The 26,375-nt window shown below is 57.1% G+C and overlaps 3 protein-coding genes across 8 annotated transcripts in view; all 3 read left to right on the top strand.

Moving 5' to 3' along the window:
• Positions 1-11,929, top strand: part of SPEG (striated muscle enriched protein kinase) — a 54,632-nt gene extending 42,703 nt beyond the window's left edge. The window contains exons 27-41 of one of the 2 annotated variants that reach the window (XM_036914331.2): positions 174-326; positions 505-547; positions 1,565-1,633; positions 1,899-3,879; positions 4,194-4,325; positions 6,602-6,718; positions 6,868-7,035; positions 7,148-7,270; positions 7,425-7,592; positions 7,726-8,335; positions 8,800-9,039; positions 9,122-9,345; positions 10,112-10,187; positions 10,392-10,541; positions 10,863-11,929. In XM_036914331.2, the coding sequence (XP_036770226.2) occupies positions 174-326; positions 505-547; positions 1,565-1,633; positions 1,899-3,879; positions 4,194-4,325; positions 6,602-6,718; positions 6,868-7,035; positions 7,148-7,270; positions 7,425-7,592; positions 7,726-8,335; positions 8,800-9,039; positions 9,122-9,345; positions 10,112-10,187; positions 10,392-10,541; positions 10,863-11,055 (4,447 nt within the window). In that variant the 3' untranslated portion in view covers positions 11,056-11,929. Of the gene's footprint in view, positions 1-173; positions 327-504; positions 548-1,542; positions 1,634-1,898; positions 3,880-4,193; positions 4,326-6,601; positions 6,719-6,867; positions 7,036-7,147; positions 7,271-7,424; positions 7,593-7,725; positions 8,336-8,799; positions 9,040-9,121; positions 9,346-10,111; positions 10,188-10,391; positions 10,542-10,862 lie in introns of those variants that run through there. The other variant, XM_057503503.1, reaches the window with a different exon arrangement.
• Positions 11,930-13,035: 1,106 nt separating this feature from the next.
• Positions 13,036-16,228, top strand: SPEGNB (SPEG neighbor). Its single transcript, XM_057503647.1, is given in 7 exon segments — positions 13,036-13,056; positions 14,442-14,496; positions 14,726-14,748; positions 14,833-15,006; positions 15,008-15,137; positions 15,708-15,849; positions 16,037-16,228. Coding segments are annotated over 7 exon segments (675 nt in total). The 3' UTR covers positions 16,167-16,228.
• A 591-nt stretch (positions 16,229-16,819) lies between these two features.
• GMPPA (GDP-mannose pyrophosphorylase A) lies at positions 16,820-23,806 on the top strand. Of its 5 annotated transcripts, none has more exons than XM_036914292.2 (13): positions 16,820-16,909; positions 17,753-17,813; positions 17,919-18,016; positions 18,881-18,984; positions 19,250-19,436; positions 19,782-19,841; positions 20,912-21,042; positions 22,083-22,217; positions 22,339-22,436; positions 22,600-22,646; positions 22,869-22,961; positions 23,084-23,252; positions 23,534-23,806. In XM_036914292.2, the coding sequence occupies exons 2-13, from the start codon at positions 17,774-17,776 to the stop codon at positions 23,632-23,634; spliced, it is 1,263 nt and encodes a 420-aa protein (XP_036770187.1). In that variant the 5' UTR covers positions 16,820-16,909; positions 17,753-17,773; the 3' UTR covers positions 23,635-23,806. The 5 variants fall into 5 exon arrangements, with proteins under 5 accessions (XP_036770187.1, XP_036770204.1, XP_036770196.1 ...); XM_036914309.2 differs by having other exon boundaries at positions 16,849-16,909; positions 17,759-17,813; XM_036914301.2 differs by lacking the exon at positions 16,820-16,909 and adding an exon at positions 16,953-17,034.
• Positions 23,807-26,375: the final 2,569 nt, after the last annotated feature.

Here is a 26,375-nt window from a genome sequence, read left to right as displayed (position 1 = left end):
AGGCAGGAATCTGAAAGACTACCATCTGCCCCATTCACCCAGCCTCTGCCTTCCCCAGAGCCCTGGGGCCTTCACCTGTCCTCAGCCTGTGTTCCCACTGGCACCCCATGTCACCTCTGCCGCAGCCCCAGGGCCCTGCCCACCTCTTACACCAGTCCTCTCCATCCCTACAGTCTGACAGGAATCTCCCCTTTTGTTGGGGAAAATGATCGGACAACATTAATGAACATCCGAAACTACAACGTGGCCTTTGAGGAGACCACATTCCTGAGCCTGAGCAGGGAGGCCCGGGGCTTCCTCATCAAAGTGCTGGTGCAGGACAGGCTGTGAGTACGAGGCCCCGAGAAGCCCCCACCTGCAGAGACCCCTCATGCCACCCTCTACTCCTGCCTAAGCCTCTGCCTTTAGACATTCAATCCTCCAACTCCTCAGAGGCCCCATTTCCCCAAACATTTATTGAGTGAACGAACAATAAATCCCTTCTTCATCCTCCTTCCTTTACAGGAGGCCTACCGCAGGAGAGACTCTAGAACATCCTTGGCTCAAAGTGAGTTTAGTCTGGTAATGCAGTGATAGAGACGATAAAAAGAGAAAGAATGTTATTTATTGAGTGCCTACTGTGTGCAGTAGCCATGATAGGCATTTTATATATACATATAAAGTCTATTAGCCTCACAATAATTGTGCAAAGGAAGGTATTACTCTCATCTTCTTGATGAGGAAACTGAGGCCCAAGCTGGGGTATCATGGTCTTCAAGGCATAGGCATGGACCTCCCTATCCTGGGGGTTCTCATTAGGATTCTCCCTGTATTCTTAAGACCAGCCTTGTCCTCCTCACTCCCATATGCCCACCTCTGTCCTGTGCTGGCCCAACACACTGCAGTTGGTGGGTGTGGCTGGCTTGGCCTCTTGGTTTTGAGCTCCATGTGGGCAGAATTCTCACTCATTCACCTTTAAACCCCACTACCACAGGGCATAGCTCCAGGCAGGAGTTGGGGAGTAAGCAAATGACCCAGAATGAGAAACTAAATAAACTATCCATTTAGTGCTGTGCTGGGTCAACTGAAGGCTGAGGTCACTCTGGTATCTGTCCTTGGAGCATAAGACTTATTTCAGAAATGATCAGAAATGAGCTCCTAAAAGAACAGCCTGGGTGGGTGGCTGAGGGGAGCATCTGTCTTGGTCTGGCCTACCAAGGCTCCAGATGTTTGGGGTGCTGGCTCTACATGGAGACAAATGGTAAGCTAGGGAGTGGGGCCCTGGCCCAGAGGCCTAGGCAGGTCTTCCAGGGCAGCCAGTGTACCAGGACAGGGCCTTGAGCCCTGTGGCATAAGCTCTGAAGCCCACCTGGGGAACCACCAATTTTCTGCCTTTCCACTTAGGTTCAGGTAATTTGTCCATACGTGGGCACCTTGGCAGTTGTGACAGATCCAGGGAAAGGGGACCCCAGGAGCCCAGACTCCATGCTGCTCAGTCCATTCTCCCCTCCTGTGGGCTTTGTACTGCCAGAGGGTCTAGGTTGACAGAAGACTTTCCCTCAGGCCTTCTTTCCTGGGTTTGCAGACACAGGCAAAGGGTGCAGAGGTGAGCACAGATCACCTGAAGCTATTCCTCTCCCGGCGGAGGTGGCAGGTGAGTTGGCCTGGGCGCTGCCTCTCTGCTTTCCACCTTCTCATTCTGCAGCCTTCTCTCCTTAACCCTCCCTTTTTCCAGTCATGCACCTTTAACTTCCTGTTCATCCACCCTCATCCATTTTTTTATTCTCTCAACTCTGGCTTCCTTCCTATCCCCTGACCCTCTGCCTGCCTTAGTCCTTCTCCCTGGGGTGAGGTAGGCCTGAGTAGGTCAGTCTGGTGCCATGGGTCCCTCAGGTCTGACTCTAGGACCCTGTCTCCAGCGCTCTCAGATCAGCTACAAGTGCCACCTGGTGCTGCGCCCCATCCCTGAGCTGCTGCGGGCACCCCCAGAGCGGGTGTGGGTGACCGTGCCCAGAAGACAACCCCCCAGTGGGGGGCTCTCATCCTCCTCCGACTCTGAAGAGGAAGAGCTGGAGGAGCTGCCCTCAGTGCCCCAGCCACTGCAGCCCGAGTTCTCGGGCTCCCGGGTGTCACTCACTGACATTCCCACTGAGGATGAGGCCCTGGGGGCCCCAGAGGCTGGGGCAGCCACCCCCATGGACTGGCAGGAGCAGGGAAGGGTCCCCTGTCTGGACCAGGAGGCCCCCAGTCTTCAGGGTTTCCCCTCCCCAGGCCAGGAGTCCCTGGCTGGGCCCAGCCCCCAGCGGAGAGAGCTCCGGAGGGGCAGCTCAGCTGAGAGCGCCCTGCCCCGGGCCGGGCCGGGGGAGCCGGGCCGGGGCCTGCACAAGGCAGCCTCTGTGGAGCTGCCTCAGCGCCGGAGTCCCAGCCCGGGAGCCACCCGCCTGACCCGGGGAGGTCTGGGTGAGGCTGAGTACGCCCAGAGGCTGCAGGCTCTGCGCCAGCGGTTGCTACGGGGAGGCCCTGAGGATGGCAAGGTCAGCGGCCTCAGGGGCCCCCTGCTAGAGAGCCTGGGGGGCTGTGCTCGGGACCCCCGGCTGGCACGGGCTGCCTCCAGTGAGGCAGCACCCCACCACCAACCCCCACCCGAGACACGGGGCCTGCAGAAGAGCAGCAGCTTCTCACAGGGTGAGACAGAGCCCAGGGGCCGGCACCGCCGTGCTGGGGCACCTCTCGAGATCCCTGTGGCCCGGCTTGGGGCCCGCAGGCTACAGGAGTCTCCTTCCTTGTCTGCCCTCAGCGAGGCCCAGTCACCCAGCTCTGCGGAGCCCAGTGCCCCCAAACCCACTGCCCATAAGTCCTCAGAACCTCCTGCCTCCACAGTCAGCGATGCTCCCGAGCCCTCGGCACCCCAGCCTACCCAAAAGAAGGCCGCAGAGTCCGTGCCAGCACCAGCACCAGCCCCCAAGCTTACACAGCGCCCTGTGGCTCTGCAAACCCTAGCGCCCCCGCTCACACCCTATGCCCAGATCATGCAGACGCTCCAGCTGGCAGACCACGCGCAAGGCCCCCCGCAGGGCCCTGCCTCACCTCAGTCGGAGCCCAAGCCCCACCCGGCTGTGTTCGCTCGCGTGGCCTCCCCACCTCCGGGAGCCTCCCAGAAGCGCGCGCCTTCGGCCGGGCCTCCCACTCTGCTAGCCGAGAAAGCCCAGGTGCCCACGGTGCGCACGGTGCCCCGCAGGCCAGGTAGCGGTCCCAGCAGCGGCATCGAGAACCTGGAGTCAGAGGCTGTGTTCGAGGCCAAGTTCAAGCGCAGCCGTGAGTCGCCCCTGTCGCGGGGGCTGCGGCTGCTGAGCCGCTCGCGCTCCGAAGAGCGCGGCCCCTTCCGCGGGGCTGAGGAGGATGGCATGTACCGGCCCAGCCCGGCGGGGACGCCGCTGGAGCTAGTGCGACGGCCTGAGCGCTCCCGCTCCGTGCAGGACCTGAGGGCGGTCGGGGAGCCGGGCCTCGTCCGCCGCCTCTCGCTGTCGCTGTCCCAGCGCCTGCGGCGGACCCCGCCCGCACAGCGCCACCCGGCCTGGGAGGCCCGCAGTGGCGACGGGGAGAGTTCGGAGGGTGGCAGCTCGGCGCGGGGCTCCCCGGTGCTGACGGTGCGCAGGAGGCTCAGCTCCACGCTGGAGCGGCTGTCGAGCCGGCTGCAGCGCAGCGGCAGCAGCGAGGACTCGGGAGGCGCGTCGGGCCGCAGCACGCCGCTGTTCGGAAGGCTGCGCAGGGCCACGTCCGAGGGCGAGAGTCTGCGGCGCCTCGGGCTCCCGCAAAACCAGCTGGCTGCCCAGGCCGGGGCCACCACGCCTTCTGCAGAGTCCCTGGGCTCCGAAGCCAGCGCCACGTCGGGCTCCTCAGGTGAGGAGGGGCAGGGGCGGAGTGGCAGGTGAATGTGTGAACATATGCGGATGGGGTGAGGGTGCAGGGCTGGGAATGCGGGTACAGAGCTCAGAAGAGGAGCGCGCTGGAGAGAAGCTCTGGAAGGAGGAGAGGGCTGAGGGGGTGCTGGAGGGCCCAGGACGGAGCAAGCCTGGCTGAGGGGCAGAGGCTGGCAAGGGAGCAGGCCAGGGTGGAGACTAGAAGTTCTCTACTCCTCTGGGCTGCTGGTTGCAGGGAGGTGGGAACTTGCTGGTGCCCGCTGGGCAAGTGCTCATGAGCCTGGGTCTTCCCAGCTCCTGGGGAAAGGCGAAGCCGGCTGCGCTGGGGACTCTCTAAGCTGAGGAAGGACAAGGGGTTATCACAGCCAAGCCTCTCCGCCAGCGATCAAGAGGATTTGGGTCACCAGTATGTGCGCAGTGAATCAGGTAACAGAGGCCCTCTGGGTAAGTAGCCCCCTCCCCGCCTTAGGGGCAGTTGTAGCTGGGTGAGAGATGGATCACAGGGAGGAGCCAGGCAGGGTGGAAGGGGCCTGGAGTCAGGAAAACAACAATAACAATACTAGCAGCAGCTGCCACTAATTAGGAACACCACATGTTCTATTAAGCACTTTATAAGAACTCAACTCTTCCTCCTTGTTTAGGAACTATTCTTGTCATTCCTATTTCACAGATGAGGAAACAGAGGCTTAGCCATGCTAAGTAGCTTGTCCAAGTCACAGAGCTGGTAGTAGTGGGGCAGCCAGAGAGCTGGACTATATGACCCTCTGCAGCCAGACCCCAGAGCTGACTTTGGGACACCATATTTGTGACTTTCTTTGGCTAGCCTCCTTCCTCCTGGGAGATCCCAGAAGGTCTCTTAACTGGGAAGGAGCTCAGGATAGGGCTCCTCTGCCCTGACTGTCCCCTCCAGATGTGCATAGGCTTGAACATGCACACAAAGACACTCTTTCTCTCCCATCCTGGAGGCCCCTAATCTGGACTGTGCCCCCAATTCCCCATTTCTCTATATCCCTGAGTACCTGGTTGCTCTGCCTTGTCCTGCTGCCCCCAGAGAAGGCGCTTATGCATAGACAAGGGGCCTCAGGGCTCTGTGCTGGTGGGACAGAGACTTGGAATATGCCCCGGTCTGTTTTTCTGCCTGAGTGTCCTGGGCTGCAGGGATTGAGGTATTCTCCAACGGGGGCCACCCTGGTCCCCCACCTGGAAAGGGGGCATTACTCAAGGACTACCAGCAAAGGCTTGGGAAGGCCGAGTTTTCCAGAGCAGCATGGAGGAGAAGGAGGCCCACCAAGCCAGGCTGCTTGCACACACCCCTCCAGTCACCAGTTCTGTGCTTCCCTGGCTTCCAGATGAAACTCCTCAGAACCAGTCCAGCAGTGCCTCAGCTGGGCTTGGGGTGACTGTGTCCTGCAGGGACATTGGGTAGGAGGGCAGGGGTGTCTTCCCGTGAGCCAGTGGGCAGTGGGGGCTTCAGGAAGTGAAGAGGAGGGAGGGAGGCCTGCTAGGGGGGGACGAGGCTGGAGAAGGATGGGGAAAGAGGGAGAGAGAGAGAGAGAGAAGCCAGCCCAGAGACCTGGGGACAGCTGATCCCTTCCCACTTGGGGCTTCCCTCCCAACTCTGGTTTGCTTGTGCAGCTGATTTCCTGTTGAGACAGTGTTACCTTAATCCAGCCTCTCCCCCTCCCTGCAGGAAGAAAGCTGTTTCTTGTCCACTTTACCAACCAGGGTTGGCCCAGGGGAATGGAAGTGGGACTGGCAGATCTGGGCTGGAGTTACCTTTCTCTTCTCCTCCTGGCATCTCTCTTTCCCTGCCTACCTGGTTCCCTCACTTAGGCTGGAGGTGGCCATTGATGAAACTATATTTACCTCATGTAGTTGGCACCTCAGTGTGGGACCCCTTTGGGGGGAACACTGGGGTACAGTGGAAGAGGGGCACGCTGCTGTCCTGACCACCCACTCCTAACAAGCTTTCTTCCCCGGCCCAGCTCATCCCCACTCCCATCCCTCCTGGTTCTTCAGACAGGCAGCAGCTGGGGCTCCCAGGGGGAGCTACCCCTGTCTCTTGTCCCCCTCCAAAGCTCTCACCAGTGAGCCGACCTGAGGAGTGTGTAGAAGGTTTAGGACTATCTCCCTAGAACCCAGGTGGGACAAGGAGTGAGAGAGGCTAACACACTTCTGGGGTCTGCCCCTGGTTTTCCTTGACTTCACATCTTTTAAGACTGAACGTTTTGATTGAATATTATGTTCAATCCTGCAAGTCTCAGCGCAGGTCACCAGTTCCTCTCACTTGTCCTGTGGTGTCCCAGAGGGAGCAGGTATTACAAGATCTTAACCATGATGGTTTTTCAATATTTGTTATTTATTTTATTTATCAAATGTTTATAGAACACTTACTGAGTGCCAGGCCCTGCTCTAGGAGATTTACAAACATATGGGGTAGCTACCAAGCATCTTCAATAGTCAGTGAAAAGACAAGATAGTGCTACACGCAGTGAGTGCCCAGAGAAAGTGATGCTCACCCCAAAGAAAATTCTCAAAGGTGTGGCATGGGGTTCTACTTCTCTTACCTGGGAAGAGACAACCTCTCATTCTGCTCGCTGCCCTCAGCACCAGCTCTCACATGCACCTCCCCTTCCTTGGTGGTAGGCAAACCAGGGTCCCTGCAGCCCAAACCAGGGAGGCTGTCTGTGCTCTCCCTGCAGACTTCCCCCCAGTCTTCCACATCAAACTCAAGGACCAGGTGCTGCTGGAGGGAGAGGCAGCCACCCTGCTTTGCCTGCCTGCAGCCTGCCCTACACCCCACATCTCCTGGATGAAAGGTAAGGAGGTCACTTCTTCCACAGAGCAAGGATTTAGGTAATGGTCCCAAGGCCAGGGGATGCTTGGTGGAAGGTGGCAACCAAGGGAGCCTGGAGGGCCAGGTGTGCTGCTTCACTCAGCAGCCCCTCTGGCTCCCTCCTGCCCCCAGACAAGCAGTCCCTGCGGTCAGAGCCTTCTGTGATCATTGTGTCCTGCAAAGATGGACGGCAGCTGCTGAGCATCCCCCGGGTGGGCAAGCGGCATGCTGGGCTCTATGAGTGCTCAGCCACCAACGTGCTAGGCAGCATCACCAGCTCCTGTACTGTGGCTGTGGCCCGTAAGCTGGGGACAGGGACCAAGGCGGGCAGTGATGGGGGATAGTGGGGCCGGGCTTGATTGACCCTGAGCTGGGGCACAGGGGCTCTCAAGGGCTCCCCTCCTCTTGCCAGGTGTTCCAGGAAAGCTAGCGCCTCCTGAAGTGCCCCAAACCTACCAGGACACAGCACTGGTGCTGTGGAAGCCAGGAGACAGCCGGGCACCTTGCACGTACACGCTGGAGCGGCAGGTGGATGGTGAGGGACAAGGCAGGCTGGTGCAAGGAGTGGGGGAAGGTGGAAGGCAGAGATGCCCAGGAGACAAATGCCCTCCCTGGCCTCCTCACAGATGGCACTGGGAGCTTGGGCCACCCCGGCTGTGGCCTCAGCCCCTCCTCCATGCTGTCTATAGGGGAGTCTGCCTGGCATCCCGTGACCTCAGGAATCCCCAACTGTTACTACAACGTGACCCAGCTGCCGGTTGGTGTGACTGTGAGGTTCCGTGTAGCCTGTGCCAACCGTGCTGGGCAAGGGCCTTTCAGCAACCCTTCTGAGAAGGTCCTCGTCAAGGGCATGCAAGGTCAGCAGGAGAGGGTGGTGGGGTGTGGCCAGAGGAGGAAGGGGACCCTGAGCCCGGGGTCCACCCCCTCCTTAGAGCACCATGGTTTTGCCCCTGGGATGCCATGGTGATGATTTTCTTTGTCTCAATTTAGATTCCTCAGCTCTGCCATCTGCTCCTCGCCAAGAAGCCCCTGTTACCTCAGGGCCAGCCAGGGCCCCACCTCCTGACTCTCCTACCTCACTGGCCCCAAGCCCCGCCCCAGCTCCTGCTTCCCCAGCCCACCAGTCAGCTACTCTCAGCCCCTCATCTCCCCCAACTTCTCCTAGCCAGGCCTTGTCCTCACTCAAGGCTGTGGGTCCACCACCCCAAACACCCCCACGAAAGCACAGGGGTCTGCAGGCTGCTCAGCAAGCAGAGCCCACCCCACCCAGTGCCCAGGCCACCCCAAGTGAACCCAAGTCTTCCGTCCCTGACACTGGGACCCTGACCCCAGCCTCTATCCCTCAAGAGGTCAAACCGGCATCTTCCTCTACTCCCCTGTATATGGTGACCTCCTTTGTGTCTGCACCACCAGCCACTGAGCCCCCAGCCCCTGAGCCCCCCCCGGAGCCCACCAAGGTGACTGTGCAGAGCCTCAGTCCAGCCAAGGAGGTGGTCAGCTCCCCTGGGGGTGGCCCCCCCAGCTCACCCAGGCCAGAGGGCACTGCTCTTCGACAGGGTCCCCCTCAGAAACCCTACACCTTCCTAGAGGAGAAGGCCAGGCAAGTGGGGATGGGATCGGGAAGGGGTGGGGACTAGGTGGGACATAGGGAGCAGAGGGATCGGGAGAGAAGACCTGACTGCCCTGGCCAGGGTCAGGGAGGTGCTAGGCTCTACATGTTTAGCACTATTGAGTTCAAATTTTCTCTGAACTGTTAGTCACATGATCTCATTGAAGCTTCACAACTCTGAAAGAGACTGCTTTGTTATCATCACCCATTTCACAGATGGGAAGACTGAGTTTAGAGAGGTTATGGGATTTGCCTAAGGTACAGGGTACAGAGCCAGTGAATGGCAGAGCTGGGACTCAAAGCCAGGTTCCTAGGATTGAACTCCAGAGCCTACACTCAGAACCGCTCACACTTGTTTGTTCCCAGGGGTCCCTGCTCCCCCGACCCTTTACCCCTTATGACGCAGACATCCCTTCCCCTCCTCTGAGCATGCGGTGTCCCCCACACACACATAGGGGCCGCTTCGGTGTAGTGCGAGCATGCCGGGAGAATGCCACCGGACGAACGTTCGTGGCTAAGATTGTGCCCTATGCGGCGGAGGGCAAGCGGCGGGTCCTGCAGGAGTATGAGGTGCTGCGGACACTGCACCATGAGCGGCTCATGTCCCTGCACGAGGCCTACATCACCCCACGTTACCTCGTTCTCATCGCCGAGAGCTGTGGCAACCGGGAACTCCTCTGCGGGCTCAGCGACAGGTAGCCGGGCGTTCTGGGAGCAGCGGGAAGTGAGAGCGGGGCCGCTGGGCTGGGTCATCGCCCGCTTCACCTGGTCCCCCAGGTTCCGGTATTCAGAAGATGATGTGGCCACCTATGTGGTACAGCTGCTACAAGGCCTGGGCTACCTGCATGGCTGCCACGTGCTGCACCTGGACATCAAGCCAGACAACTTGCTGCTGGCCCCTGACAACGCCCTGAAGATCGTGGACTTCGGCAGTGCCCAGCCCTACAGCCCCCAGGCCCTGAGGCCCCTTGGCCACCGCACAGGCACGCTGGAGTTCATGGGTAAGGTCACCATGCCAGCCAGAGCAGCAGCAGCCGGGGCTTCCTCCATTTTACTCACATGTGTGTCATTTATTGTTTACTGTATGTAAGCAATGAACTAAGTCCTTTCTGTGGGTATTTTTTTTCAATTTATCTTTACAATAGCCCTGGAGATCGGCGTGACACTACCTCCCATTTTTACAGATGGGGAAACAGAGGCGCAGTGAGATTGAGTATTTGTCCAACATGAGGTAGTTATAAATGGTAGAGCCACGATTTGATAAAGCTGGAAAGATGAGAGAATTAATTATTAACTTATATAAATAAGGAAAACCTGCTACCATTCAGCTACATGCCAAATACTTTATGTTCATTACCTGTATTCCTTCGAGTCATTCTATAAGCCACACTTTTACAGGTGAGGAAATGGAGAGCCAGACAGGCGTAATACTTTGCCCAGGTTCCCAAAGCTGGAAGGGGCAGGCCTGGGATCAGAGCCAACCAGGGCGATTTTAAAGGCCCTCAACCTGGCGCTGGCCTCCTTTGCGGTTCTGGGGATTCCTGCCACTCAGTGCCAGGGCTGATTCCTAAGGCGCCCTCCATCTCCTCTGGGGCTCACCCCTACTCCCATCCTGCTTGCTGGCATCCGGGACCTGCTGCTCTAGTTGTGCCCATGGTCTGGTGACCTGGGCATTGTCCTGCTCCTTAGGCCCCCAGGGCCTCCCCTCCTCTCCCTGTGCCCCTGCCCTCAGGAAGCCGGTTCAGCTTGGCCCCTGTCTCCTGTCAGCTCCTGAGATGGTGAAAGGAGACCCCATCGGCTCTGCCACAGACATCTGGGGAGCGGGTGTTCTCACTTACATCATGTGAGTGCCCCCGGGCCCACCTTCTGCCTGCACCCTCTTCCCCTCACTGCCTCCCCAGCACACATGCACACGTATGCACATGCACACACAGGTGGGGTAGCCCTGTACCTGAGTGCTGTGCGCCTCAGGACCCCCATGCTAATGTATCCCTGGACCTGTGTGAGTTGATCCTCAGTCCCTGTGTGTGACCTGTCTCCACAACAGGCTCAGTGGGCATTCCCCGTTCTATGAACCAGACCCCCAAGAAACAGAGGCTCGGATTGTGGGGGGCCGCTTTGATGCCTTCCAGCTGTACCCCAACACCTCCCAAAGCGCCACCCTCTTCTTGCGAAAGGTCCTCTCAGTACATCCCTGGTGAGTGGGCCCACATCTACCAAGCCCCCAGCATTGCCTGCCCCCTGGCTGTCCTGGCCCAGCCCATGTGTAAGATCCCCAGCTCCTCCCCTACCCCCAAGAACACATTGCTGCTATTACCACTAAATGGTTGCACTGCCCACCACCAAAGCCTATGACACCCTATGAGGTAGACAGAATCATCATCCCCATTCCAGAGATTGGAAACTGAGCCCCAGAGTTGATCTAGCTCACCCACATAGGGGTGAATTCAGGATTGGGACTTGGGTCTGTGGGAGGGCAGAGCCCTCCAGGCTCATGGTCCCTGGCCTGGCCTGGCAGGAGCCGGCCCTCCCTGCAGGACTGCCTGGCCCACCCATGGCTGCAGGACGCCTACTTGATGAAGCTGCGCCGCCAGACGCTCACCTTCACCACCAACCGGCTCAAGGAATTCCTGGGCGAGCAGCGGCGCCGCAGGGCTGAGGCTGCCACCCGTCACAAGGTGCTGCTCCGCTCCTACCCAGGCAGCCCCTAGCAGCTTGGACCACAGCCGGGCCTCTGGCTTCCACTTGGGGTTCCCACTGATGCTGTGGGCCATTCCAGGGCCCACACCGAGCCTGTTGGGCCTGGGGCTTCAGACTCCACCAGCAGTAACATCCGGCCAGGCTATTACCTCATGGACCTGTGGGGACAGAGGCCCCTGGGCTTTGCATGATGCCACCCAGGCCAGAGCCAGAGCAGGAGACCCATTGGCCAGGCTGGGTGGGGCCAGAAAGGAGCTGGAAGAGGGGCAAGGAGGGAATGGGGAAGTGACCAGGAGAAGGAGCCGAGGGATAGGGAGGGGGTGACTCTAGGGAGGTTCTGGGAGTGAGGGACAAGTCATTGGGGAGAACCAACTCAGGAGGGTGAGTGACTGGAGAGGAGGAGAAGGAAGGAGCCCAGGGTGTTGGGGCATGGGCTCCTGTGTCAGTGAATCAGGGACAGGAAATGGAGACAGAGTTACTGTGTGAGAGAAAGTCTGGAGGTGGGGGAGGGAGAGAAGAAAGGACTTGGGTGGGGGTGGGGTGCGCCAGCTGCCAGCATGCCCAAAAGGAGGAAGGAGAAATGAGAAGCATGGTAGTGGGGTGCGGAGAGTGCTGGAGGCTGGAGGCAGTGATCAGCAAGCCAGCACTCCTATCCCGGTGGACGCAGCTCTGGACACGGTGCTTGCCCAAGGATGTCCCCACTGCCCCTCGTGGCCTTCGCCCTTCTTCCAATTCATATTTATTTATTTATTGACTTTTATGAAGTTTCCCTTCCATCCAATCCCTATTGCCCATGTTGTCCTGGCCATCCCTGCAGCCATCCAGTTGTCTGTGCAGCTGTCTGTCTGTCTTTCACAAGGAAAATAAAAACGGCAAGCAGCAGGACCTATGTGTGGTCTATGGGAAGGGATGACTGGTGGTACAGGGAGCTGGGGGAGCTGGGACAGGGGTGTTTTAGCTTGGTCTGGGCTAGTAACAGCGGAGGTATCCCCTCGCCTTCCAGTCCCCTCACCTGGCCCTCCTGGCCCCTTGCCTCTCCCTTATTCCTAAAAGAGGAGAATCTTTGGCCTGCTTCTCCATCTGAAGTTTCTGGAATCCTGGCAGGACCACTGAATCACCCCCACCACCCTGTAACCAGACTCTGGTGGCCCCCACCTCTTTTCTTCCCATGTTCCATCATCACAACTTGTAGGATGCTGGGCTCTGGAGTGGCCCGGCCCACACCAAAATCCTGGCTCAGCCTCCCTTTCTCTGCCCAGGAGACAGGTCAACTCTGATCCTGCCCCCTGAAACAGAAATGGTTTCTTCATGATCGGCGACAGCAGGTGGTGTAAAGAGCTGAAGAGGGAACCAGGACAGGCCCACACCCCATGCTCCCAGTGTTAGAGCACCAGTCAGAGCATGTGGGGCTCCTCTTCACAAGGCGGCTCTGGGTGCTCTGGGCAGCGTGTCTGCTGTGAGGGGGCCACAGATGAACACTTTCCTAGGGCCAAGGGATACCTCAACCTGGACCTCCTTCCCCCCCTGGCAAGCCAGGGGGTCTGATGGGTGCTAAGGACCTTGGCTCTAGCCACTCCCCCACAGTGCCACAGAACGGTCACTGGATCCTAGAACAGAGCTGCCCTGCCCTGAGATGAGGGAAGGGAGAATCAATTCTCGTGTGTGGGCGGTGGAGGGGAGGTGGAGGAGTGGGGGGATAGTGGGTGGGAAGGATGTTTTCCCACTCTTCCACCTTGGAAACTCTGTTTTTGGCCAGGTGAGAGGAGTAAAGCCTCCCACTATGAGCAGAGAGAGCTGGCGCTGGTGTGATGCTAACTGAGGTTGAGGGTGCCTTGGCTGTAGCCCAAACAACCTTTTCCACAGCCCAGCCCAGCCTCTCTGGTTTCTCAGGACCCCAGGGAAGAGGCAAGCCCCATCATTATAAAATAACGGGATGTTAAAGCCAGCTGGAAGGAACCAGAGAGGCGTCTTGCCCACCTGTCACTTTAGCGATGAAGATATACAGTTTACCTGTGAGAAGCTTTAATCCCCTACTCACTCCAAGTCTTTTCTTATGAAACTGAGGTGCCTGAACTCATATCTTGATAAATGGTAAAATTCCTCTCCCGTCCCCACTCTGATCTTGAGCTCTCTTCCCATCTCCATTGGAAATGGCATGCGAACTGCTTGTTCCAAACCCAGAGGAGCAAAGGTAATTTATGTCAGCAGAGCTGTGTCAAAATCGCTCTGATCAAAAGGTGACAGTGTTCCACACCTGGGCGGGCAGTTACATTGAATGGAAGCAATGCTGTGATCTGATGCCCTGGCCTGGGCACACTGGAATCCAGGCGAGTCCCAGAGGGCTTAACTAAAGCCCTTCATCTTGGGTGGTCTGATGCCCCAGTTGACCGGTTTATGCCCCAAAAGGGGCTTGGGCAGACCTAGATTTAGGGAGTCAATATTAGTGCCAATCTGAGGACAGTGCGGCTCAGGCTGACCTTACCACTGTCACGTGGAGGGGAGTGAATTGGGAGGGGGAGGCAGGAGAGGATGCTGTTCTCAAAAATCATTATGGTCCCCTCTAGGTTTGTCTGTTTACCACCAGGGGGCACAGTGCAGAAATGACAACCCTAGACTCCTGGGTCTAGGGGAGTAAGATGCTTCCGGATTGGTCCTGACAGCCACATGATCTCCCATAACTGGCTGGATGGACAGTGGTCCACTGCTACTCCGGCTTCATTCAGGGAGACCCCCACAAACACTTGCACCCCTTAACCAATAGTGTCCTGGGAAGGACATGTCCGATTGGGGACTGACCAGAGTGTAAAGCTGCCCCAGATTCAGGGAGCTGCATCTCTTGTTGGGCTGGGGCCTTGTCTGATCCTCCCAAGAGTGGGCTGGATACCCACTGCCCTGGGAGGGGAAGGGGCTAGAGCCACTCGGGTTTCTCCCTGGGCCTGCCCCAGTGACTGAGCCAGCATCCCAGGAGTCTTCTAGCTAAGTAAGGACCCTGCTTGGGTCAGGGGGCGGGAGCTGGGCCCCCAGGTCTTGGGGCAGCCACACCAAACAAGGCAAGGAGGGGAGCGTTGTATAAAACCAGGGCCTGGGACTGAGCACCTGCCTGTGTCCCTGCTGTGCCATCCAGAAGGGCTCTGTGCCACCTGTTACCCAGCTAGTCCACCGGAGTCCTGAAGTTGACCCCCGAGGGTGAGTCCCACCTTCAGACCACCCCCTGACACTCCTCCCACTGAGATGTTCTGAATCTGCAGGGAAAAGGTTTAAAGTCAGAATCTCTGTGTCATCCTAGACCTCCTGTTTATCTTCCCTTCACCTAGATATCCAAAGCAGCTCCCACCAAAAAAAAAAAAAAAAAACAGTGGTTGCTGCCCAACCTTAGGGATGAACCCTGGACATCAAGGACCCCCAGGTCCAGAGAGCAACCATTCACATTCAGGCCTCTACAGAGGCTGCAGGTGAGTGGGGAGCCCTGGAGCCCTCAGGAGGAAGGGAGCTGAAGTTGTAGAAAGCACATTCCTACATTGCGGGTGGGTGGTCCATGAGCACAGTGTCATGGACTGCTAGGGTCATTGGGTTTAGGGGACAGATGTTACTGAGGTGTGGAAGGGTGGCCGACAAGAGTACATAATTTTACCAGGGTAACTCTTCAGGCACAGCCCTCTACTTCTCTACGCCTACATTAAGGTTCTAGTGGGCAGAAAGGGAGGGCAGGGGACAGGAGCACGGAGCTCAGGGCTGCAGGTGGGAGCTGCATCTTGGGAGGTCTGGGCCCTGACCTGGCTGGCTGTTAGGTCCCAGAGGAACTGTGTGAGAAGGGGCTGCCGCGAGTGCTGGAGCCACTGAAGGATGCAGTGTTGATGGAGGGCAGCCCAGCCCAGCTGACTTGCCAGCATTTCTGCTTTCCTGACCCATTTGTCCATTGGAGCAATGACGTCAAGGAGCTGCGAGATGGGCCAAAGTATCCATCGCCATGTCTTCAAGAACCCTGACATAGTCACACTGGTGTTGCGCGATGACAAGCTGGCAGACCTGGACCAGTACAGCATCAATGTAACCAACCACTTCGGCTCCAGCTCAGTGGGAATCCTTGTAGAAGGTATGCGCACCCCGGGTGCAGTGCCCCCACTGAGCAATACCACTCCCAGACGCCCGTAGCTGGCTCCAGCTGCGTGCATTTACCGCTGGGCCTAGCTGAGTCTGGGATGGGTGCGGGCCAGGCCAGCCCCAGGCATAGCCTGGGGCGCAGCGTCAAGAGGGCTGGGGAGCCAGTCCCTACCTCAGGATCCCATCCCACCGAGACACAGAAGTCCACTGAGGGCTTCAATCACTCAACTCCAGGGCCCCAAGGTCACAGCGAGCCAGGGGCAGAGCTCAGATCTTCCGGTTTCGACAGGGAAATTTCCACTACCCAGAGCTGTCTACAAGGCACTGCGAAAAGTGTGAGCATTCCTGGCTTTCACCCCTGAGAAGTCAGAGGGGGCAGATATTAGTCTCATTTAACAGCTAAGGAGATAAAGCCCCAGAGAAGCTACAGACTTGCTCAGTGTCCACTGTGAATTTAAATCCATTTCATATCTAGGGCCCGGTATTAGCTGGGGAGGCAATGTCCCTGTCTCGCTTCACCTTAGATCCCTCACTAGTTCGCATTCCCTTTCCCTTCATTTAGTCCCGGCGGTGATTCAAAAGGGATCGGATAACACTAAGGCGCGCAAGGGTGCCACGGTGACGCTGACTGCGGAGATCATGGGTGAGCCTGAGCCCGTCGTGGGTTGGACCACGGATAGGCAAGACATCGAGGAGGATGACAGGCGAGGGCGGAGGCCGGCAGCAGGGCCGGGCCTGGAGCTGGAGCCTGGACGGGACGGGGCCCAGAAACCCGGCGGGGGTGGGACGGGGGCGGAGAAACGGGGGGTGAAGTACAGCTAGCTAATTAGCCGGGCCCAGGGCGCGCTCTACCTGACCCGCGGAGCACCTTTGCCCTCTCTTCCCGCCCAGGGTGTTCTTCGAGATCGGTAGTACCACCACGACGCTGACCATTTGTTGGGCCACGCCCGAGGACCGCGGCAAGTACGACGTGTACTTGGAGGACATGGACCAGAGCTTCTCTCGCTTGAACGTGGCCTGAAAGGGACCCTCAGACCTTTCGCCCTGGCTCTAAGCCCTGGGGTGTGTGGGACAGACAGCCCTTCTCCATCTTGCTCAATAAAGATGCTCTCCCTGACCCTCCGTGTCTATTCTGTTCTTTTGAGATGCCATTTCCGTTAGCGCCCACACTTATTCCAGACCTACACGCCAAGGTCGCAGAATGTTGGGGCCAGACTGTTTGGAGTGCCTAGTCCACTGCTTTACTTTACGGACAGTAAATCTGAGACACGCTTTCTTTTACGGTCAGACACTCCTTCACTTCTCTGCGGGATGGGCCTAGGGGTCTATGATCCCGCCTTCCCTCCTTTTGTATACCTCAAGCCCCGCCCTCTCGAGGGTTTGCGCTCTGGCCCGGTCCATTTCAAGACTGGCCACACCCTTCTCTCGTCTCTAGCCGCTTTTCCCCGCGACCTAGTTCTCTACTTCGGCTGTTCCCCCTGGGCCCGTTCCTAGACAGTTTCGGGTGCTAATCGTAGATTCCAGTCTCTGCTTCTTAGGCCCCACCCTTCTTCTATTTAGACCCGCCCCCTTTACCCGTTGGCCCTGTCCCCGCGTTCTCCTCTAAGGCCCTCCTCCCTCTCTAATAGTCGGAAGGGTGGGGTAGGGGCTTAAGAACTACAATTCCCGGCATACTCTGCGAAGTTCTCGCGAGTTGCGAGAAGACACGTGCGCGGAAGGAGCAAGCAGTTGTGGACCGCAGAACTGCAATAAAGGGAACTAGTGGTAAAGGCTCCTGATGGAGGGGTGGTGGGAGGGGTTGGGGGGCAGGGGCCGGGATGCTCGGAGGTCCCGGATGGTTCTACGCACGTCCGCTCCTGTGTTGGTCCTACAACCCCTGGCTACGCGAGGTTAGGGTTTATTGGACAGTCAGATGTGGGGTTCTGAGGATCAATCCTCCGAATCCTGAGTTTCAGCTACTTGTCAGTATTGGAACCCAGGGTGTTTGTAGGTTCCGTATTTGGGATGCCAAAGGAATCTGTCTTTTGATTCAGGGTTCATCACCTAGAGGTTAGTTTTAGGATTCAGGTTCAGCATATAGAGGGTTTTTGCTAGGATTTGAGATTCATCAGATGCATATCAGTGTTAGTTCAATACTTGGGATTCACTCTTACCATTGTGGTTATATATCTGGGGCTCCCTCAGGATCCGAGGTTCGATTTTCAGGGTTCACTGTTGGGATTCAGAGTTTAACATATAGCGTGAGATTGCAGCAGTTGGGAATAGGTGGATAAGGTTTGGAGGTTTGGAGTGTGAGAAGGGGGTGTACTGCTGAGTTTCTGAGTTTGTTTAATTTGTGGCCAGAGGGAAGTCTGTTAGGCATCAAATTACAGGGAGCAATTTCAGAATTTGCGATGAGTCACCATAGGGTTTGATGGCCGGTTGGGATTTGAGATGTGTGGGATTTGTGAGGAGTTGTATGCGAGAAAGGACTGTATTGAACTTTGGATTTACATCCCGGGAGAGGGCTGTGTTGCTCTTTGAGGTTTGGTGTTTGCTTGGGGATATGAGTGGAGTTTCTGGGTTGGGCTGTGAGATCTGAGCTTGATTTCTCTGTTGGTATTTGAGGTTTAGGTGGCAATCAACATCATGCTCAAAGCTGTGATCCTGATTGGAGGCCCTCAAAAGGGTGAGGAGTTGGAGGAATGGGGAGAGGAGGTTGGGCTGGATTGGTTGGTGGGGTGGAGTCAGAGGGAGACAGGAAGATGAAATGTACTTCTCTCTCCTCTCCCAGGGACTCGCTTCAGGCCTTTGTCTTTTGAGGTGCCCAAACCCCTGTTTCCCGTGGCAGGGGTCCCTATGATCCAGCACCACATTGAGGCCTGTGCCCAGGTAACCCCATAGGAACCCCTCTCCCACCTCACTTCCTGCTCATTCCTTCATGCCATTTTGCCCCCCTTTTCCAACCTTGACCTCTTCCTGCTAGGCATAACTCCAAGGACCATTATTTACAAATAACAACACGAATGGCACCCCTTGGAGTTTGCAGTACAGCTGTTCTGTCTTCCACCTAATCTAGTCTCATCTGGCCTCTTCTTGCTCAGATTTTACTCCTGTTTTAAAGCATGGGATATGAGATCAGGCAGGCATCTTGGAGACCATTTAAAGCTATAGCATGAGGAACCTTAATGATAACAGCTCTGGACTCATACCGTTGCTCACCACGAAGCTAATTTCTTTGTTGTTTTTGGTATCGGGACAGATAAGACTTTATATGAATCTAGTATCTGCCTGCTGTAAGGACTTGAGTAAATTTCTCACCCTTTTTGAGCCTTAGTTTCCTTAATTGTAAAATGGGGTGAATTAGACCTACTTCGTCGGGTGGTGAAAGATGGTTACAGATGATGTTTGTGAAGTGTACACTTGGTAAATGATACCCTAACTTCATGCTCATCCCAAGGTCAGATTAACAGATAGTAAATATTGGGGAAATGAATGGATTGGTAGGTAGAATCTTCCCAATTCAGATGCAGGCAGTTGGGGGATAGTAGAATGAAAAAAGATTGAAAGATTAAGGACTGAAACGTCATTGTCCAGAGGAGAAATCAGACCAAAGTGGTAAAGTGAGTACCCAGGGGCCCCATAGCTGAGTCTGCAACTGTGTGGTCTCTGGATTTCTGGGCCAGTTCCATAGATTCCCCCAGCATTCCTTCCCATCAGATACTGTTTTCTCCCAACGTCTTCCCTTGTCCTCAGGTCCCTGGGATGCAGGAGATTCTGCTCATTGGCTTCTACCAACCTGATGAGCCCCTTAGCCGGTTCCTAGAAGCTGCCCAGCAGGAGTTTAACCTTCCAGTCAGGTGTTGTGCACACTTGCTGTGTGGGGTGGGGGAGTGGTGCCCTAAGCCTCTGAATTTTCAGCAGTAGTAGAGTGAGCATTTGCCAGACTTCACCCTCACACACTGGGAGGATTTTTATTTGGGCATCTCCGAATCCCTGAGTATATTGAGTTTTTCTGGGCTTTGGGCGGGTTTACTTCCAGGAGTAGGAGGGGTACGGTACCCAGGCTCATGGTATCTGTCTCCTCTGATCTCACTGAGCTGGCTCGGGGGTCCCTGGGGACAGGTATCTGCAGGAATTTGTGCCTCTGGGCACAGGGGGTGGTCTCTACCATTTCCGGGACCAGATCCTGGCGGGGAGCCCAGAGGCCTTCTTCGTGCTCAACGCCGATGTCTGCTCCGACTTTCCCTTGAACGCTATGTTGAAGGCCTACAGACACCAGCCTCACCCTTTCTTGCTCCTTGGCACCACGGTGAGGGGGCTTGGAGGGCTGGAGGGTATAGAAGGAGTAATCCAGAGAGGTTCCTGGAAAGCAGGGTATCAGGGAGGCAGAGGCAGCCTAGGGAGTTGGGAGTGGGAATGAGGAGGGAGATTTGTCAGAAGCCCCAGCAGTAATGAAGACCTGGAGCCCTTTGGCTGCTCAGAAGTAGGGAGGGGGAGGGCAGCTGTCAGTTTGCACCCCTGCTGAAGGCCTGTCAGTGGCGGAGCTGCGTGCCAGGTGCTGTAGGGGAGAGAAAGAAAGAAAGAAAGAAAGAAAGAAAACAGACCTTGCGGCCCTGGAGCAGGCGGGTCACTGTCTCAGTGTGCTGTCTTTCAGGCTAACAGGACACAATCCCTCAACTATGGCTGCATTGTAGAGAATCCACAGACACACGAGGTGAGAGCGGAGGGGCTGGCTGGGTGCTAACTCTATGTGTCATCACTCCCCACCCCTCTGCCTCTAGGGAATGCTGGAATGCTATGGGGTGGGCCCCAGTCAGACAGGTGGGGTGTAGCCTCAGTTCATATTATATTCCTTCTAGGGCGATTGGCAAGAGTGAAGGAGTAACAGTTAATTGTCATGGTTGTGGTGCTCCAATAGATGTGTGCACAGGATGCTATGGGAACACAAAAAGGGGGCCCAACCCAGCCTTGTGCCTGTGCAGGTGGGAGGGCTCCCCAGAGCAGGCAAGGTCTGAACTGAGTTAAATTTGTCTAGACAGAAAAACATTGCAGGTAGAGAGAGCAGTACGTACAAAGGTGCAGAAGCAGGCGACAGCATAGTGCCTCTGGAATTAAGGAGGTGGGAACATAATCAACTAGGCAGAGGGTCTCTGCCTCTGTTTGTGAAACTCCCTAGCCCTGAGCCTAACTGACTTTCACACACCAGCTTTATTTGTTTAAGCTGTAGTATTAAAAATACACCTGAACATACACAGACACACACACATATACTATGACTTTTTAAAGTTTTGTGCTAGGCACCAGGTAGGCATGAGGAAAACACAGCCACAAAGACAATCCCTGCCTCTCTGGAACCCTGTGTAGTTGGAGAGGCAGTCAAAAAGCAACCAGCAAATGGCACAAGTGCCACAGGCAGGTGTGGCCAGAGGGCAGCGGTGCCCAGACCTGAGAAGCTAACTCTGGAGCAGATAAGAGCAGACTCACAGAGGAAGTGACAATGTCAACTGGGCTTTGATAGCCAAGTTTTCCAGATGAAGAGATGGGAAAGGGCATGCCAGGCACAGTCATGTGATGGCATGGAGTTGTGTGCTGGGAGGTGGGGAGGTTTGGAAGGGGAAAGACATGTAGTCCAGACTTATCTTGAAAGTGAAGGTGAAGGACAGTGGCAAGATGTGCACTGCAGTTTAGGAAGACCAGCCTGGCAGGAGGGAGAAGCTGGAGGTTACAGGCTCCTGGAGGGTAGTGGCAGGGCCCCTCTTACTACACCCAGCTCTCTGTCCTCAGGTCCTGCACTATGTGGAGAAACCCAGCACGTTTGTCAGTGACATCATCAACTGCGGCATCTACCTCTTTTCCCCAGAAGCCCTGAAGCCCCTCCGGGATGTCTTCCAGTGTAATCAGCAGGATAGGCAACTGTGAGGCAGGCCCCGTGGTCCTGTACCCCCAAGTACCCCCAGCCACAGACCCCCCAGTCTCTGCAGGCTCCATCTCAACCTGCTCACCTTTTCTCCCTTCTCCTTTCCACTTGTCATCTCCAGCCCAACCTCCCCAGTCCATCCCCTTCTAACCTCATTCTGTCCCTCTTCCTTATCCATCCCAGTTCCTCCTCTGTCACTGCCTGCCCACTCCCCTTCTGGTCCATTTCTCTCCATCCCTGAGAGTCCCAGAGATGTCTTTCAAAACAGACGGCAACCCACTTGGACGCACACACGCTTGGGTGCAGATACACACACACATACACACGCTCTGTCTCTCTCTCTGTGTCTTTCTCTGCCTTTCTTTCTCTCAGGTTGAGGCTCCCCTAGAGCATAGCACCTCAGAGCCCTGCTCACCACAAGCCACAATCCCAAGTTGTCCCCCTAGGCTCAGGACCCATTGCCTTCCTTGGATCCTGCCTTCACCCCTTCCTCCCCACCCAGCTCCCATCTGATGTCTCAGTCATTCAGCCATCTTCTCACCGCACCCATATCTCTGCTTCTTTCCCCATCTCTCCTGGCTTCTCTATTTCTGCTAAGCTGGCATTTCTACCATCTCTCCCCTCACACCCTCCCCATCTCCCCCTTTTTCTGTGACTGTCTCTGCCCTCACCAGCTGCCTTCCTTTGGGGTGAGTGTCTGTTTCATTCCATCCAGTGAGAGGGGGGGTGACTAGAGGTGGGGTTTAGAGGCATGGGTGGGGAGGAGAATAGGCAAATGGGGGAACCCAGGTCTGGCTGAACTCCCTGGACACGGGGCAGGGATTGGCAGCAGGTCGATAGCACTCCAGCTAGGGGAGGACCTGGCAAATACATGTGGATGGTAAGGGAGCTTCCTGGGATGTGAACTATCATTTGGGAGAAGACCTGACTAGACCTGGAGAGGTGGAGGGTTCCCTCTGGTTCCTGTCTCTGAGAGTTGTGTTGGTCCCCTAGGTGGGCTCAGGTGGGGATCTGATGTCAGCACCCCTTCCTTTCCAGGGAGGACTCTGCAGGCCTGTGGCCAGGGGCAGGTACCATCCGCCTGGAGCAGGACGTGTTCTCAGCCCTGGCTGGGCAGGGCCAGATCTATGTGCACCTCACTGATGGTATCTGGAGCCAGATCAAGTCTGCAGGGTATGAGAGGGGACTTTAATGGGGTGGCTGAATTGCCTGGCGGAAAGGGGGTGAGACTTTGGGTTGGTAAGGACAGAGCCCTGCTGATCCCTGAGCCCTTGCTACACCCTCTGGCCCCTAGCTCAGCCCTGTATGCCTCCCGCCTCTATCTGAGCCAGTACCAGCTCACTCACCCAGAACGCCTGTCCAAGCACAGCACAGGAGGTCCGCGAATCCGAGGTACCCACCCTGCTCCAGTTCTTAACCTTTGCCCCCACCCCAGCCCCTCTGCCCCCTGAACCATGACTCCTGACCTCAGATCCAAAGGCAGTCTCAATCCCTGCCCTCCCTAAACCAGATACGGTTTGGGGTATTTGCCCCACGTCCTCTCTTCTGCTTCTAGGAAACGTTTACATCCACCCAACAGCTAAGGTGGCCCCATCAGCTGTGGTAAGTTGGTGGGCCTGCCCAGAGAGAGGAAGGGGGCTGGGCAAGGTAGGGGGCTGGAGGGAGTGCACGGATACTTCCTGAGTTGGAGTGATGGTCTCTGCTTTGTCACAGCGGGTCAGGCGGCCTCAAGCAGCCCCCTTCCCCCTTATCTGTTCTATGAAGGGACTGACTTTGGAGTCCTCCAAGCCCCTCAGGGCTTATGGTACGCGTTCTTTTCCACAGGTGGGCCCCAATGTGTCCATTGGGGAGGGGGTGACTGTGGGCGAGGGTGTGCGGCTCCGAGAGAGCATTGTCCTCCATGGAGCCACGCTGCAGGTAGGCACCTGGGCACATGCAGCAGGGTGTGGCACTCCCAGATGCCAAGGGGAGGGGTGAACCCCATGGGCTCTGCATCTGGCCCCTTCTCACCCCCTCACCTCACACCATCTGTCTGGCAGGAGCACACATGTGTTTTGCACAGCATCGTGGGCTGGGGGAGCACTGTGGGGCGCTGGGCCCGAGTGGAAGGTACCCCCAATGACCCCAATCCCAATGACCCCCGAGCCCACATGGATAGTGAAAGCCTTTTCAAGGATGGGAAGCTGCTGCCTGCCATCACCATCCTGGGTATGGCTTCCCAGGTGACCTGGGGCTTTGTGCAATCTCCACAAGTGATGGTGTGTCCCATGGGGAGCGTGTGTGTGTGTGTGTGTGTGTGTGTGTGTGTGTGTTCCTTTAGCAAACATTTACCAAGTGCCTGCTGTGTGCTAGTGTGTGAGTCATGGGGGGCAGGAGGCCAAGGCACAGATGGGCAGGGGGGAATCTCTCCCAGATGGCAGTAGCCCCCAGCCCCTTGTCCTGCAACTCCCCTCCCCATGGCCTACTTGGTGCCCTCCTCCACGCTGCAGGCTGCCGTGTCCGGATCCCTGCTGAGGTGCTCATCCTGAACTCAATTGTTCTGCCACACAAGGAGCTGAGTCGCAGTTTCACCAACCAGATCATCCTCTGAGGGCGACTGCCAGATGGCCCCGGCACCTCTTACCCACTCTCCTCAAGGCCAGCCTCTGTCCAGAAAGGACTGGAGGCAGCCAGACAGGATCTTCACACACCAGGAGCAACTGGGTGGCCAGGGACTCCTGGCCTTCTTCTCTACTCCCTAATAAAGCCCTGTGAATCTTGGAGCCAGCGCGGACTCTGCTTGTGCCTGGGCTAGGGTGGGGGTGAAAGGGGGGCAGCTGAGTCAGGCCCCCCCACATTAGCATTTAAATTGGAGTCATTGCTGCGGGCTCATGAATAATGAATCTGGAACCTTGGTAAATCTCCCCCTCCCACTGCCTTTAGCCTGGCATGCTGCTCTGGAGTAAGGCCCTCATGGCTCCCAGTGTGCCTGGCCCTTACCTTCACCCCTGCCCCAACATTTCTGCTTCCCTGTGCCTCTTCCCCCAGTCTGGCTCAGACTCAGAGTGTGAGGATTCTGAAGGGAAGGGTGAAGGACTTGGGCGGGGCAGTGAGGTTACCGCAGTGGGCTCCAGGACTAGGAGCCATAGGCCTGAGACTGGATCACCGGCAGCCACTTTCCTCACTTCCTGCCCAGCCCTAGCCCAGCCTGTTTTCTGCTTTGCCAGCTCCATCTGCTTCTAGGCTGGCTTTTGGCGGGGTGGGGGTTTCTCCCCTCCTGAGGCCTTGTGTTGGTCTCCCCTGGCAGGGGAAGACAGAGTGAAGCCTAGTGGGGGCCCTCTGTTCTGGGAGGGGAGGGGCCCTGGCTACCTCCCACCACCCTGGCTCTACCCTTTGGGAGATCTCAGCCCTCGCCTCCACCTTCCTGAAGCCCCAGAGAAACCCAACCATCTCTCATGTTTGTCTACGACCCTCATGTGCCCCTCTTGGTGCCCCCCCCACTTTTCCCAGCTGTGGGTGCGGAGCTTAGTTGCCAGATGAGCTGGTAATGATCGTAATCTGCTAATTGAGAGGAATCTAATTACCCGAAGAGAATGGGGGGACAGGACGTGGGTGGGAGGGAGGAGGGGGTCCTGGCAGCAGGCAAGGGGGGGAGCAGGCGGCAGGGTGCCTGGGCCTTCTCTTCAGCACCAGGGTCTGGGACAGAGCCCAGGATTTCATAGCTTCATAGTTGGGCAGTTAGGAAGATGTACTTACTCGGACTAGAGCTGAGGGTGACCTGGATTGGGCCAGGCGACCTCCCGGCCCCTTAGGGCCCTGCAGGCTGTGTGAGAACATGTGTGAAATGGCGGGGTTTTAGCAGTCCTGACCTCTAACCTGCCCTGACTCAGCCCCTCCTGGGTTTCCTCCTGCCCCTGCCTCCTGCTGACTTCCATAATCTGTGCGTGGAGTTGGGAGGGGGCTGCAAATGTCTACTCTGGGCCTGGGGTCAACTCCCTGTGGAAGGGGAGTGGGCCACAAGGCCAGAGGCTGGGTCCCTTCTCTCTCCTCCCCCCAGACCTGACCCTTCTGTTCCGAGTGGTTGGCAGAGGCCATGGCAGCTCCATCATAAATATGATAATTTAATTATTTTCTCAGCAAAACACCGTGAAATCCAATAAGTCTGTGTCAGGCCCCAGCCCCCGGGAACCCCCCTCCTAGGCCCAGTGATGGCGGTGGGGGGGGAGCAGTAGAAGGGGAAAGGGTCAGTGTGTTTGAAGTGGAGAGGGGCAGTGACGCTGAGGTCCTTGTAACACGCGCTCCCCCAGGCTGATGGAGTCACTGCTGTGCATGTGTGCACACTAACGCAGAGGGGGGCCTAAGAAGGGGAGAAGTTGTAAATCCCCCACCCGAGCTGTTGACTACCCTGGGAGGGACCTAGCGCCCCATCCATATGAAAGCAGAGCGCAGGGCCCAGGATGTGGGATCACCCTGCCTCTGGAGGGGAGAGAGCAGAAAGAGCCCCCCTTCGCCATCTCTGGGACCTCACTGGCCCTGTTAGGGGTAGGAGGATGCTGGCCCCCCAGGGGTTGAGAAGGGAGAACAGAGGGAACTGGTGGGAAGTCGGGGATAAGGAGGGGGAGGGATGCGGGGGAGGGGTGCGCTCCTGCCATTAGCGTTTTTTTTTTTTCGGTTTCCATAAAAAGATTATTCTGTAAAATCAGCGAGGGGGAGCAGGCTGGGGGCCGGGGAGGGAGGCGGGCCCCTGACACCAGGCTGGATGGGGCGACAGGGTAGGAGAGCTGGGGACAGGGGCAGAGCGAGGAAAGAAATTTGGATGGGCTTCAGGAACCAACCAAGGGGAGAGAGAGCCAAGAACACAGATTGGGGTGAGGCTAGCCAGGATGGGGTGGGGCGGGGGCAGCGCCCTCATCTCGCTCGTGCCCCTTTGGCGGGGCTGCCCTGGGCCCCAGTCCCACCCCCATCTCTATCCCTCCCCTTGGCACTTAGCAGCCATTACTGGGGGAGCAGATTGCAGCCCCCTCCCCCTCTTCGGGAAGCAGGCACAGCTGGGGCCCCGCCACATCTGCCGCATCAGCGCGGAGCACAGCTGGGTGTTCCCAGAGCCGGCTCCCCAAAACACAAAGGGGTGTAGGGCGGGGGCCAAGGAGGGCCCAGGCCCCTGAGACAGACACACTGACACCTCTGCCAGCAGACACATACTCCTCGAGGCGCAGCTACACCCACCACCACACACATTCCCTCCGGTGCAGAGGCAGGAGCACCGACAAACACGCAATTACTCTGCCCCGCCCGCCACCCCCGCTCCCCTCCCCCCGCCCCTTCCTCCTGCTCCCGCCCCTTCCTCCAGGC

The sequence above is a fragment of the Manis pentadactyla genome, chromosome 6, assembly GCF_030020395.1.
Source record: "Manis pentadactyla isolate mManPen7 chromosome 6, mManPen7.hap1, whole genome shotgun sequence".
NCBI classification, from domain to species: Eukaryota; Metazoa; Chordata; class Mammalia; order Pholidota; family Manidae; genus Manis; species Manis pentadactyla.
Note: the sequence above shows the minus strand (reverse complement) of the source record. Positions and strands in the feature narration are given on the sequence as shown.